Here is a 13,695-nt window from a genome sequence, read left to right on the forward strand (position 1 = left end):
CACCGAGATAACACGACAACACTTAGGATCACACACCGAGGAGGGAACCTTTGAATACATCCTGGAAAAAACCTGAACGGAGCGGAATAATGGTACAGATCTGTGACGCCAATTGCACCTGAAAACCCAACAACAACCAAGAATACAAAAGCACTCGAACTCGTGCCATCTGTGTTTACTGCCGGTTGTTGAGCATCTGGGAGAAATTTTCCCAAGCATACCACATACCAGCCAGGTTATTACCCTGCGCCGACGGGTCGAGTCCTTCCTTCCCCTCGGCTTCCGCTTCAGCCGCCGCAGCCGCCGCAGCAGCTACCGCGTTGAGCGCCGTCTCGCTAGGCATGGCCTCCGCGCCAACAAGCCCGTTCTCCGCCTTGTCGCCGCTCTCACCGTCGACTTTGCCCTCCGCACTCTGTTGCTGCTGCTGCTGATCGTACGTGCGCGCAAGTGAGTTCTGCACGTAGGTGCGGTACGATGCCGACGAAGCCTGGTCACCTCGTGCTGGGTTCTGGTGGTTGTAGTGCTGCGAGAATGACATGGGTCGATCGGGCATTTCCGATGCCAGAGCACGACCTCCCAACAGCTCGTACAGGTTGTATGCGTCCGCAGAAGCTTCGCCCGTTCCAGCATCGCCGCCATCCGTAGCAGAGGTAGCACCAGTCGTCTCCGAGTTGAGACCAGCCTCGAGCGCTTGTGATGGCGTTTGCTGCTCGCCACCACCGGCTGCGTCTGCGTTAGCGTGGATTGCGTCGGTTTCGCCTTGGTGCTGCGGTGCAGATGAGGACCAACTGCTGCTGCTGCCGTTCTGCTGCTCCGCATTGGCTAGTGTGCCCTGGCCAAAGCCGACGGGATAGGCGACGGGAACACCGACAAGAGGCCGGTCGAGCAGCGACTCGCTCCAGAACGAGTTACTCGTCTGCGGGCCAAGGTGGTTGGGATCCGTGGGCAGGCCGACAAACGGAAGCAGGAAAGCAGGTATGCGGTCCGGTCCTCCATCCACATCGGTGCGCGCGTTGGCATCGCTGCCATCTTTTGCCGCCTCTCCGCCCAACGAAGGGTCGAGAGCGCCGAGGATGGCAGCATCGCGCGAATCAGCGGCTGCTGCCTCGTTCCTATCCTCGCCAGCGCCAGCACTGTCGCCGTTGGTGTTGCCGTTCTGATGCTCGGTTGCTGCTGCTGAAGACGACGAGGAGGCTACTGCTTTGCTCGTCGCCAGTGCGGCAAGATCGCCGCCGATGCCGTGCAGCATCTGCTTGAGAGTCGAGCTGTATCGACCCGCCTGCTCCGCGACATTGTTGAGCCTCGCCATGCCCGAGAGCGTGTCCAACAGGTCAAGCGCCTTCTGAATGTGAGGTCGATGCACTTGCGAGCTCGGGTCGAGCTTGCAGTGAATCGCCAGGATGAGACCGGCGTTGAAGGCAAAGTAGGCGCACTGATTGTACATGCTGTTGGCGGGGATCACGGCGAGCACGTCCTCGACCGTGTTGATGAGCGCCTCGGCCGAATGCAGACACACCTCAAGCGACTTTTGTACCGACTCGGGCGGTTTCCAAGCGCCTTGCTCGTCAATGTAAGGGCGGTGCAGCGTAATCATGCACTGATGGTACATGAACTCGAGACTGTACCCCTGCTGGTAGTCTTGCACCTCCTCAGTGATTTTGGGATCGTAGACGCGGTTGTCAAACGACTGGGCTGCCACTTGCGCCAGCAGCTCGTTGCTGGGTCGGACGGAGCCTTTCGACCGTCGCTCGAAGTGCAGCTTGAGTCTCTCGGGCAAGGTGTCGCGCCATTTTGCGTACTCATCGTTGAGGTTGGGGTCGGGTGGCGACGAGATACCAAAGCGGAAGAGTTGCTGGCTCTGACGTAGGAAGATGTGGTAGATTCGGAAGCGGGCCCAGTGATAGTCAAAGTTGGTCTGGCTCGGCACACGCGGCACCAAAACAGTGGCTCCGGGCGGGAGGATGATGCGGCTCGGGTCCGGGTCAGCCAGACCAGCACGCTCGTACATGGCGTAAAGGGCGCCGTAGTCGTCGGGGTATCGGGTATCGAAGCCTTCATGAGTGAGACACGGTGGCTGGCCGATGCGGTGAGCGTGAGCCACTTCGAAAAAGACGATGTTCCACCACAGATTCCTGCGCGCCTGCGCTTCCTCGATGCGCATCCCTGACCAGTGCTCGGGATCGCGATGGAGACCGGCGGCATGAGCGAGGCGTGTGGTGAGCGCAAAGCATGTGCCTGCAAACTGCAGGTTGAGCTCGTTGAGGTGCCAGATACCGCGGAGCAGAGAAGCCTTAGTGAGGTCAATGGGGGCCTGGAAGGCGCTGGACCATGCCGAGGGGCAAGCGATCTGAAGCGCATCGATGCAGTGACCGGCGACGCTGAGCAGCGTGCGCTCGTCGGAGCACTCGATGCCGGGAATGGGCGCAAAGTTCTTGAGGTTGTGCCGTTCAAACTCAGGCGAGTTGCGCTTGACCTGGAGGGTCAGGGCGAGAACTACGAGCAATAAGGGCACCAGCGGAGGGTCGGTCGGCATGGTGGTGGGCTTGGAATGCCACCATCGGAGAAAGCTCTGGATGCGTGCGATGTTGATGTCGATCACGACTACATTGACAAAGGGTTCGACCTGCGTCTTATACGTGTATAGCAACGCCGAGATCTCGTCTGCGGAGGGAAGGGTGATGGCGCTTTCGAACAGCACGTCGGCGATGGCGGCGGCACGGGCAGCATTGACACGCGTGTTGAAGTCGCGCGAACGATCGCGGCCGACGTCTTCGAGCTTCTCGACCATGTCGCGACGCGTTTGGAGCATGAGTGCCTGTCGACGGTCGTTGACGCGTGGAAAGTCGGCGCGCTTGAAGACGCGGCCACTAGCGGGGCTTTGGAGGGAGACGTCTTCGGGCTCCTTTCGCTTGCGCACCATGGGCGAGCCTATTGATGTATCGGCAGCGGCGTCCTCGTCGTCCGAGCCGGGACGTTTGCGGTCATCAACGTAGTGGCAAGGATCGTCGGTGGGATTCTCGCGGCAATTTCCGCAGACAGGCTTGACGCGGTCGCACTTTTGCTTCTTCTCTCGGCATTGGAGACAGCTGGTAATCTTGCGGAAACGCGTGATCTTGGTTGCAGATTTGGAACGAGGTTTGGGTTTTGCGCGCTCCTTCTTCGGCTTAGGGGTTGATGGAGTGATGTTGGTCGTGGAGGTGTCGGCGGCGGCGCCGGCGTCGGTCATGATGGAGGCGTCTGGGTCTTGCTGCATGGACTCGTCGGCTGCGACGGTGGAAGCTTGGTCACTTGGTTTAGCTGCATGGGCGGCAGCAGCGGCAGGATCAATGTCGGACTGCCCGTGGCTGGACTCGGCGTTCTGTGCGTGGTAGTCGGTGTCGATGTCCATCGAGGTGGAAGCAGTCGCTTGGTTGCGCTCGTTGGCAGCGCGCTGCTCCTCTTGAAGACGTTCCTGTTCGGCGTGCTGCTTGGACGCGTTGACGGCGGCAGCAATGACAGCATCAACGTCGCCAAGAGAGCTGGCTGCGAGTTGCTCGGAGGTGGGCTCCGCCGAGGTGGGCAAGAGGGAAGCGTGCTCAGATTGTGCGTCTGTTGATGTGGAAGTATGATTCTGAGCATCTGTTGCTACGAGCGCCCCTGCTTGACGGCGTGCTTCGATTTCAGCTTGCTGCTGCTGCTGGAGGAGCTGTTGACGCTGTTCGAGCTCCTTTTGCTGCTGCTGCTCGAGTTCTTCGTCAAGCTGGGCGGCGGTGGCCAGCTCCTGAAGCGGCTGATCCGGGTTCTGGTGATCCGACATGTTGCGATTGTGTCGTCCGTTCAAACGAATGGATGTGGTCGGACAGAGGTGCGCTCAGACGGCCTTGCCAAGAAGCGCGTTTAGAGTTCGAGTCCAGGAACGACACGAGCGCAACAGTCTCGAAAGGAGCCAAGGAATCCGTTCAGCGCGTCAACAGCCTACAAAGAGCGTGGTAGGTAGACGAGGAAATCTTCCAACGCGGGGATGGTGGCCTAGGTGGATGGCGGCCAGCAGCACGCGCACCTGCAAAAGTGGGTACGAGAACGAGCGGATGGATGGATCAACAGGATGGATCCACAGGGGTTTAGGATGACGCCCGGGATGCAGCGGAAGGTAGCAGAGGCCTCGACGGGGCTACGGGACTGCGAAGGAAGCAAGCGGGTGGAATGCTGTTGCTGCCGGTGGTGCAGGGTGCAGTTGGTTAGTGGAGAAGGGAACAGTCGCGCGAAAGAAGATATTTCATCGAGAACGGGAGAGGAACGGCTCGAATTCCATCCAAATCATCGATCACCGGCCGAATGAACGACGGGAACGAGTCTTGTGCTTTTTTTCGCGTTGAGGCTGTTGTGAGCATCAACCGACTCGACATCCTCGGCATTTCTATGGTCGGTTGATGAAGACCGCGGATCGACTTGCCCGCTAACGGAAAGCGCAAACGCGTGACGAGAAGCAAGCAACACCCACACGGACAGCACACGGCAAACGAGATCCACGAGGTGCGGCGTCGAAAGGGTGTAACGAAAGGGTGTAAGCTTTTGGCACAGAGCCGAATACCGAGTTCAGCGTTTGTTTGATTTACACTTAGCCGACACTGGACCTTTCTTTCCACTTGTCCTTTACACGCACACACACCCAACCTCGCAACGCACTCGGACGCACTGGAGACTCGAGTAGGGGCCCTTGCTTCACTTCTTCCTCAAGCCACGGCCATCAGCAGCAAGATCCTTCTCCATCATGGTTGCGGACACCGTTCCTTCCGAGCATGCATCGGCGGCAGTCTCGGCATCCACCGAGTACTTCCAGGCTGCCGTCAACTGGGCCGCCGAGAACTTCAAAAAGGTGCCAGGGAGCGCCATCATCGCGCGCTACGTCGCCAGCAGCTACCAGAACGACCCCATTCGATCGCTCCTGGAGCTCTTCCTCGTCCTCTTTGCCCTCAGGACCGTGCTGCAGAGCAGGACACGCAGTGGTGCCAGCGGCAAGAACTTTGTCAATCTCTCAGCAAGAGAGATCGACGACCTCGTCGCCGAATTCAAGCCCGAGCCGCTGTGTGCCCCGCTGACCCCCGCAGAATCACGAGAGCTCGCTTCGATCCCCACTATCATCGGAGGTGCTAGCAGCAAGCCCAAGATCAGCCTCGCCTCTCACAATGCTGGCAAGCCCACGCAGGTCATGAACCTCTCCATCTACAACTTCACCGATCTCGCTGGTCACCAAGCTGTCAAGGACAAGGCCATCGAGACACTTCGAAACTACGGCGTAGGAAGTTGCTCGCCGCCCGGTTTCTACGGTACTATCGATGTGCACATGCAGCTCGAGAACGATATTGCACGCTTCCTCGGCACACAAAAGGCTATAATCTACAGCCAAGGTTTCAGCACCATCTCGTCTGTCATTCCTGCATTTTCCAAACGTGGAGACATCATCGTCGCCGACCGCGGTGTCAACTACGCCATCCAAAAGGGCATTCAGATCTCGCGCTCGACCGTCTACTGGTACGACCACAACGACATCGATTCTCTCGCAGCCACGCTGGAGCAGGTCAAGCGCGATACCAAGCGCCGAAACGGTCCGCTCACCCGCCGCTTCATTGTGACGGAAGGCATCTTTGAGGCAGATGGTGCCCTGATTGACCTGCCTAAGATCCAAGAGCTCAAGAAGCGCTACAAGTTCCGCCTGATTCTCGACGAGAGCATCAGTTTTGGTACCGTCGGTGCCACGGGTCGCGGCCTCACCGAGCTCTACAACCTCCCCGCGTCTGACGTCGAAATCCTTGTCGGCTCCATGGCCAACACGCTCGGTGCTGCCGGTGGCTTCTGCGCCGGCTCAGATGAAGTTGTCTTCCACCAGCGCATCAACGGTACCTCGTTCGTGTTTTCTGCCGCATTACCTGCCATGCTCGCTGTGGCTGCCAGCACCGCTCTGTCGTATATGATCTCGCAGCCGTCCATCCTGTCCAACCTGCACGACAATGTCAAGGCCTTCCGCTCCGTCTTGGACCACGTCGAGTCGCTGCGCATTTCGAGCGATCCACGCAGCCCGCTGGTACACATCCAGGTCCGAAGCAAGACCGATCGCCATCCCGATACGCCCCTGGACAAATTCGACAAGGGTAAGAACAGTCTTGCTGTGGGCGATGTTAGCTTGACGTTGGCCTACAGCAACGACGGTAAGCGCATTGCTGCTGCGGGTCCGCAGGAACACGATTTGTCGGTGGATGAGCAGATGCGTTTGCTGCAGGCGATTGTAGACGATGCATTGGAGCATGGCATCTTTATCTCGAGGATGAAGAGGCTGCCCAGCATCAATCCCAAGGTGCTCGAAGTGGCGCCGGAGTCAAGACCCAATATCCGGGTTGCTGTCAGCACGGCATTCACCAAGAAGGAGATGGAGAAGGCGGCGAACGTCATCAAGGCCAGCGCGATCAAGGTGTTGGGCAAGAGGCGCTGAAAGACAAGCTGATCAAGGTGATGTATTCATTCAAACCGTTGTCGTAGCAATCATTAACGAGCATCAACAAGCGCGGCGAAAGCGCACAGTGTGCAATGTGGGTCATGAGCGTAGAGAAAGCTTTGCTGAGGGTGGGGAGGAAGCCTCCTTTCACCACTGCTGAAAAGGCTTGGAGTCGATCCAAGGCGTAGAGCCGCCAAAGACCTTTCTGTAGGTGATCCGTTTCGCCTCGTGCTCGGTCAAGATGTGTTCCAGCGTAAGGTTTCTCATGCTCAGATCGCCTCCGGGCCCGGACGAGGCGTAATCCGCGAACCTGGTGAGGGTGGGGTCGAAGTTGGACTGGGATTTGCCCCAGAATTTGAAGCCGGCGGGGGCGATGATGTCGGACATGGACGTGTTGAGGTACGTGGTATGCGAACGTACGTCCCAGGGACGGCCGAGGTGGCATCTGACGGTGAGGTCTTTGAGGGTGCTGGCGTCGTACGAGCGGTCGATTTCGGAGTTGCTGATGTATACCCCGGCGTTTGGATCCCTGGGGTCGCTCCTCCACGCGGTGATGCCGCCGCCACAGGCACGCGAGAGCAGCTTGACGTGTTCGAACCACGCCTTGCCAGAACCGTACAGCTGGTCCGTCATCCCGCGTACAATCGACGCAAAGAAAAATGCCTGGGATCCATCTCCCACATACAGCGTGTCCTAGTACTCGAGAAGCCGCAACGATAGAATGACGCGTTGCTGCACTGCACGCACAGCGCCGCCGCCGGCCCCAGCTGGTACTGCGTCACCTCCTCGCCTTCAAAAAATTGGCGCTGCACAAAGTCGATGTTGTATGCCTTAAAGTCCGAGCTGCCGAGGGGCGCGCTCGTGCCGACGCCGAGCACCACTGCGTCGCAGTTACGGAGGGTTTCCTGCGGGTCGCTCTGATTGACGTACGAGGACTGCCACATGCGCACGCGTCGTAGTACACGCCTTCATCGATCAGCACTGTTCGCGTGCTTCCGTCGCCAGGTCTGTCGGGTGGCAGGTGAACTAGATGTGTGAGCTCAGGTGGTGGTGTGCGGTAAATGTAAATGGCCGTCGTCACGCGTCCTTGTTGCACTTACAGAGCAGACACTGCAGCGTTGATAGTCCTGTAATCTGCCTTTGGATGTTCTTGGCTCACGAAGACGGTTCCTCTGGGACAGCCGGAGAGCGGATCGGCGGACAAAGTCTTGGGAGCTTGGCATTGCTCCTTGAGCTCAATCCTATGGCGACTCCCGTCTGCGATGGGTGCTTCTCGAGCAGCAGTCGAGAGAAGTATCAAGACGGCGCACAACGTCGGAAGGTAGGAGAAGGAAAGCATGACGCGCAGACGTGGCGTGCGCACTGCAGTGAAGGGGCAGGACGATCGCTAAGAGGATCAGAGGGGACGAGGGAGGCAGACGATGCAATCCATTTAGAAGGGCACACAGCCATACCGCTGCCTAAATTGTATATATACTCAGCTGATGCACATTCAGATGGGAAGGAGGAATCACATCTGTGCTTCTCGAGTGTGACCGTGCTGGGAGAGTGGTAACCGTGCCACCTCGTGTGGGCGACGGGCAGGCCGTCTCGTGTCAAGCTGAGCTGAATTAGTCTGTTGACAAGAGGCTCAGTCGATTCTCGGCCTTGAACTTTGCAGCAAGAGCCGACATAAAGTAGGGACGAGTCGGAGATTCCGTGAAGGTCCCAGCGGGTCCAAGTGGGAGGCAAGCGGGTCACGGCAGTTGATAGACGGTCCCGCCAAGAGAAACCTAAGCCCACGGCAAGATGCACACGAACGGAGGTACGAGCTCGAAATGGAGCAAGTTTCCACCAAAATTGCGCCCACCACAGACTTGACGCTCGACCAGAGCAAGCTCTTTACAGCCGACGTGTTCACAAGAACAGGCTACATTGGGAGCACAGCAGGGCACATGGTTATGCGAGCGCGGCGTCGAGCTGGAATGGGGATCTCCGAAGTCATGCACATGGAGTCAGGATTTCTGCAAAGGCTCCATGACCTAAGTTCAGCCCTCGAAGTCGGTGCGACCTCGTTCGACAGCCTCTTTGACGGAAGTGGGAATATCCTTGTCTCCAGCAAGCAAGTCGAGCATCAGTCCGTCTCCTTGACCCTTAGGGAGCTGAGCGACCTCGAGAAGGGTAGCCGCAACGTCTTCGCGCGGAATCGAGTGGACGAGGCTCTGATGAACGCCCAAAGCAACTTTGCCTGTCGCAGGCTCATCGAGGAGACCACCGGGACGAAGCACGAACCACGGGAACGAGCTCCTTCCTGAAAGGTTCTTGTCTGCCGCATACTTTGCATCCATATAGGCGCCAATGGCACTGCGAGTCTTTTCGGAGCGCTCTAGATCGGCCTTTTGATACCACGAAGGAGGCGGCTTGGTCTTGTCACGCACATCGATGGCGGAAACGAGGAGGAAGCGGCGGAAATCTGGTGACTTGGCGATACCGCTCTGCTCAATAGCATCAAACACCTTGATAGCACCCTGCTCGTCGACGGCCTTGGTGCGCTCGACACCTCCCTTACCGCCCGCACCTGCGCTGAAGAGGATGACGTTGGGCGAGTACTTGGTGAACAGGGAGGCAATGTCCGAGATGGACGCGTGCTCGAGCGAGGCAATCACAGGCTGGACTGCATCGGCAGAAGGACCAGTAGGCAAGTCGGAAGCGTGCTCAGGCTGACGGATCAAGCTGAACACCTTGTGTCCGCGAGCAGCGGCGAGACGGGTAAAGTGAAGCGCCACCTTACCGTGTCCTCCGACGACAAAGATGGACAGAGATGTAGATGCCATGTTGATGGGTTTTGTTTTGCGCAGCTATGGGATGCTATGCTTTTTGTGGATGGTGGTCGAGAGTCAAGACGGTCAGATTCGCTCAGGTTCTACTTGCTCGAGCGAAGCAAACACAAGAGCAAGCATTCATAGCGTGCTGCTGCTGCTGCTCTTGTCCTCGTGCCTCTGGGAAGCGGGGTAAAACCTCCACATGACACACAAATTGGCCGTGTTGGAAGCCGTTAGAAAGCGCAGAACAAGCGAAAAGGGTCGTCTTGTTTCCACATGTCACAGCAGCAGCAGCAGCAGCAGCAGCAGCCGAGAGCCGTGTTGGTCTTTGTGCTAAATTCACCGAACCTGCCTGGAAACTGAACTGAGCAGTAGCGCACAGGCCTTGCAATTTTGAGAGCGAGAGAGAAAAGACACGCGCGCCCACGTTTGTTTCTTCTTGTTGATCACCACCTCTCGCTCCTTCAACATCCCGATCTTTCGCGGAGCGGGCACCCGCTACCCAGTTTTTGCTGTCGACCGAGCTCGATAGGATCTGTTGGTGTAGCCACACGCCACACCGAACCAAGCATGAGTGTCGGATCTGCGATACGCGAGGCAGCAGCCTCCTCCTCTTCACAGCCTAGCAAGCCAGCGACATCAAAGCCAGCCACGACGAAGGCGAGCACTTCGACGGTGTCTGCAAAACCATCTCTTGCCGCAAAAGCCAAGGCTACAGGGACATCCTCACAATCGAGCTCGATTGACTCACCCATCCGCAAGCAGACTACATTGGCTCCATCTACATCCACCACGCCTCCACGCAAATCTACAGGCACTGCAGTGAAACATGCACCCGCTGGCGCTACAAACAAACGAGTCACATCAGCCACGTCAAATGCTCCATCTGCATCTAGTCAAGATGCTCGACGTACAAGCAAGCCCGCAGATATCGTCAATCCAAAGCCTTCTACAAAAGTAGCCACAAACGGCTCCTCCACTCACACATCCACTGTGCAGAAACACAACCACGAAAGCATCAGCTCAGAAGACCCTGCAGTACTCACCAGTCGAATCGGCTTTGAGCCGCGCTCCATATCTGGTCTGCCTGATGCCTCCCTCCGCACCAACGAGGCCATTGTCTGGCTCGACATTGACAACACTCTCTACAAGCGAAGCACCAAGATCGCCGATCTCATGGCCCAACGCATCCGCGCCTACTTTCATGGTATGGGTCTTAGCGAGCAAGACGCAAAGACGCTCCACACCACCTACTACAAAACCTACGGTCTCGCCATCCGCGGTCTCGTCAAGCATCACCAGATCGATCCGCTCGACTACGACCGTAAATGCGATGCTAGCCTGCCACTCGAAGACATCTTGCAGCCTGATTACCAGATCAAGCAGCTGCTCACCGACCTTGATCGCACACGCGTCCGTGTCTTTGCCCTTACCAATGCCTACAAATACCACGCCGACAGGGTCCTGCGCCTCCTTGATCTCGCCGACCAGGTCGAAGGCATTGTCTATTGCGACTACGCCGTACCCGTCTTTGCCTGCAAGCCAGAGCTCGACTACTACCGTGCGGCACTGCTGGTTGTCCAAGCTACCCCCGAAACACGCAATTACTTTGTCGATGACAGCTCGCTCAACATTGTCGCTGCCAAGGAGCTCGGCTGGCACTCGTGCGTCTATTTCCGTGAAGAAGACGACGACGAACCTTGGCCTCCTCAGCAAGCACCAAGCGATGCCGACCAAAAGACCTCTGCTTCCTTTGATATCGCCACCTTGCAACCCAAGTCATCTACGACAGCATCATCGTCGAGTTTTGTTGGCGGCAGCGGATTTGACGAAGAAGCCATCCGCAGTGAGTTTCAAAGGCTGCCAGCACACCTGCGCATTGAGCTGCTTGGAATCATTCTCAACGCATGCCTTCCAGGTGATATTGCCTCCATGTCTAGAACACTCGAGAAGCACCTGCGCCTCACCCGCGATGTTGTCAGCGGTTTGCCAGACTCAGTCGCGCTCAGAATCTTTGAAAAGCTTCCGATCCAAGATCTGCTCCGTTGCCGCCACGTCTCCAAGAAATGGCACGAGCTCGCCGCCACGCCTGATCTGTGGCGCTCGCACGCACTGGCACTGACGGAGTCGGATCCTGTCAAGCTGGTCGCGCCCTCGGATCCACACGGTTGGGAACCTCTCGTCAAAGGTCTCTTCTTTCGCGAGCGAAATTGGGCTAAGGGTCTTGCCCAGACCATCCAAAAGCTCGAAGGGCATTCTGGCTTTGTGACAGCGATGAAACTCAAAGGACGCAAGACGCTTGTCTCAGGAAGCTACGACGAGACTATTCGAGTCTGGGACATCTCCACCGGCCTCTGCCGCAAAGTGCTACGCGCCAAGGCCATCGCCTGTCTCGACTTCTTGCTCGACGAGAGCGTTCTCTGCGCTGGCTTGTATGACACAGGCCGTGTGCTGGTGTGGGACATGAAGAGCTGGGACCTCATCCAGACGCTCTCGGGTCACAACCGTGGCATTCGTCATGTGGCCATCAATCAGCACTACCTTGTCAGTGTTGGCCAAGACAAAGCCATCGTCGTGTGGGACTGGAGGACGGGGGCCAAACTCGTCCGCTTCGGTCAGCAGAGCAATGTGTCGCTGGGTGTGTCGCTGGTGGACACCGACAAGCTCGTGGCGGTGACGGTGGACGGCATGATTCGGTGTTTCAGCATTCCGCGCAGAGAGATGATCGGCCAGTTCCAGCTGACCAAGCTCGGGGGCACAGAGCTTGGGCTGGGCGCACGCCTCGGTGATCTCGCCAACGGCTCTTCGATGCTCGAGTGGTTTGCTGCGCACGGTAACACGATGACGGTAGCCTCTAAGAACGCCGTCGTGCATCTGCAGTGGCAGGAGCACGTAGTGCCCACCCATGGAGCTTCGGTCCCACTCACCGCCGAGGGTCTGCGTCGAAGTGCTTCGTCACGGCTCAGCAACGCAGGAGGTATGGCAGGGTCGACGCTGAGCCCGCTTCGTGCTCGTCGCGACTCGACTATGAGCAACGCCAGTACTACAGCTACATCACCATCTGCTGGCGTTGCTGCGAGGTCTCGCCGCGATTCGAACGCAAGCACAACTTCGTCTACGGGCGGATTCGGACAGACAAGGGGGCCGCGTCGCTCGCTCGCCGCAGCCTCGTCTGGCTCGACAAGTGCAACTCCGACGCGCGCGGGTCGAGCATCGCTAGGAGCGACGTCCACCTTTGCGTCTCCGTCTCCGTCGGCGCTGTCCACGCCTTCGCGACCCAGCCCTCGCCCCACAACGAAACGCATCGACGGTCCTGCACCGTGGCCAATCGCCACGGCCGATCTCGAGACTGCCGCACGTACATCGGGCGCATCGACCCCAAGGAGGATCAGCACATCTACGTCGACACCGTCTCTATCGTTCCCATCCACGGCTGCCAACGATGCTGAGATGGAGAGTGGCACACCTTGTGCAGCAGCGGTCGCCGACACAGACTCTATTGCAGGCACGGCCGCCACTCGCATTGCCCCGGATTTATCGACGGCTCCGCAGGTGGTGTCGGTACTCGAAACGCCCGATCTCGCCGTGGGCTGTGTGGATCCCACAAAGCGGCGCGTCGTTGCGTCGACGAGGTTCAGCAGTCGGGCGGGTGCAGAGCGTAAGCTTTACGCGAGCAGTTTGCCATTTGACCATGGCAAGACGTCGACGCAACTTGCGGCGGCCGGTGTTGTAAGTGATGGCGCACCCCTTGCGGTGAATGGGAATGGGCATGGAGCTGGTCCTGTCTCGGACCAATCTACTCCTACAGCTGCTTCCAGCCAAGTAGCTTCTTCTTTTACAGCAGCCGGCGACGAGCCCTCCTCGGCCATCACGGTTCCAATTCGAGGTGTGTGGGAAGCGCAATCAGCCGACCTAGCGACACCGGCGCGCAACCCGATGGCGATGGAATTGGACCACGAGAGCGTGGTGGTCGGGTGTGCGGATGGTCTCATCTACCGTATCCACTTTGTCGGCTCAGAGTATGGCCCAGAGAGCCTTGTGGACACTTCATGTGATGCCAGTGGCAACACGAACACCAACGGCATCAAAACCAGTGCAAGTGTTGGCGATGCTACGATCACAGACTTGCTGCAGCTGCGCCAGGTGTGGCAGGAGATCATGGTGCCCGAGGACGAGCCGGACCATCCCGGCAGACTCAAGCGGGACCGGTTGCGGGAGATGGGTCTCAAGTAGTTAGTCTCTCGCGTCTGTTCACGTAGACCTCGACAAGCCATTGAAACCCGTATGCTTTTCAGCTCCAGGGCACGTTAATCTGTTGAATCGCGTTGAGAGCACTACGCTGAACGGTCTGCAGCATGCTGGTGGATGAAAGAGTATAATTGTGTCGAACCAATCGAAGCCTTCGCGTGTGTTTCGAGAGGTGCC

The 13,695-nt window shown here is 58.1% G+C and overlaps 5 protein-coding genes across 5 annotated transcripts; 2 read left to right on the plus strand and 3 right to left on the minus strand.

Moving 5' to 3' along the window:
• Positions 1-175: 175 nt before the first annotated feature.
• Positions 176-3,796, minus strand: EX895_006487 (uncharacterized protein; the record flags this gene model as incomplete). Its single annotated transcript, XM_029887078.1, has 1 exon — positions 176-3,796. The coding sequence occupies one exon, from the start codon at positions 3,794-3,796 to the stop codon at positions 176-178; it is 3,621 nt and encodes a 1,206-aa protein (XP_029736570.1).
• Positions 3,797-4,750: 954 nt separating this feature from the next.
• On the plus strand, positions 4,751-6,466 carry EX895_006488 (uncharacterized protein; the record flags this gene model as incomplete). Its single annotated transcript, XM_029887079.1, has 1 exon — positions 4,751-6,466. The coding sequence occupies one exon, from the start codon at positions 4,751-4,753 to the stop codon at positions 6,464-6,466; it is 1,716 nt and encodes a 571-aa protein (XP_029736571.1).
• Positions 6,467-6,616: 150 nt separating this feature from the next.
• On the minus strand, positions 6,617-7,102 carry EX895_006489 (uncharacterized protein; the record flags this gene model as incomplete). The annotated part of the gene is made up of 1 exon (XM_029887080.1): positions 6,617-7,102. One exon carries the CDS (start codon positions 7,100-7,102, stop codon positions 6,617-6,619), a length of 486 nt encoding a protein of 161 aa, XP_029736572.1.
• Positions 7,103-8,496: 1,394 nt separating this feature from the next.
• EX895_006490 (uncharacterized protein) lies at positions 8,497-9,282 on the minus strand (the record flags this gene model as incomplete). The annotated part of the gene is made up of 1 exon (XM_029887081.1): positions 8,497-9,282. One exon carries the CDS (start codon positions 9,280-9,282, stop codon positions 8,497-8,499), a length of 786 nt encoding a protein of 261 aa, XP_029736573.1.
• A 558-nt stretch (positions 9,283-9,840) lies between these two features.
• Positions 9,841-13,503, plus strand: EX895_006491 (uncharacterized protein; the record flags this gene model as incomplete). The annotated part of the gene is made up of 1 exon (XM_029887082.1): positions 9,841-13,503. The coding sequence occupies one exon, from the start codon at positions 9,841-9,843 to the stop codon at positions 13,501-13,503; it is 3,663 nt and encodes a 1,220-aa protein (XP_029736574.1).
• Between the last annotated feature and the right edge of the window lie 192 nt (positions 13,504-13,695).

Source organism: Sporisorium graminicola, chromosome SGRAM_9 (genome assembly GCF_005498985.1).
Source record: "Sporisorium graminicola strain CBS 10092 chromosome SGRAM_9, whole genome shotgun sequence".
NCBI classification, from domain to species: domain Eukaryota; kingdom Fungi; phylum Basidiomycota; class Ustilaginomycetes; order Ustilaginales; family Ustilaginaceae; genus Sporisorium; species Sporisorium graminicola.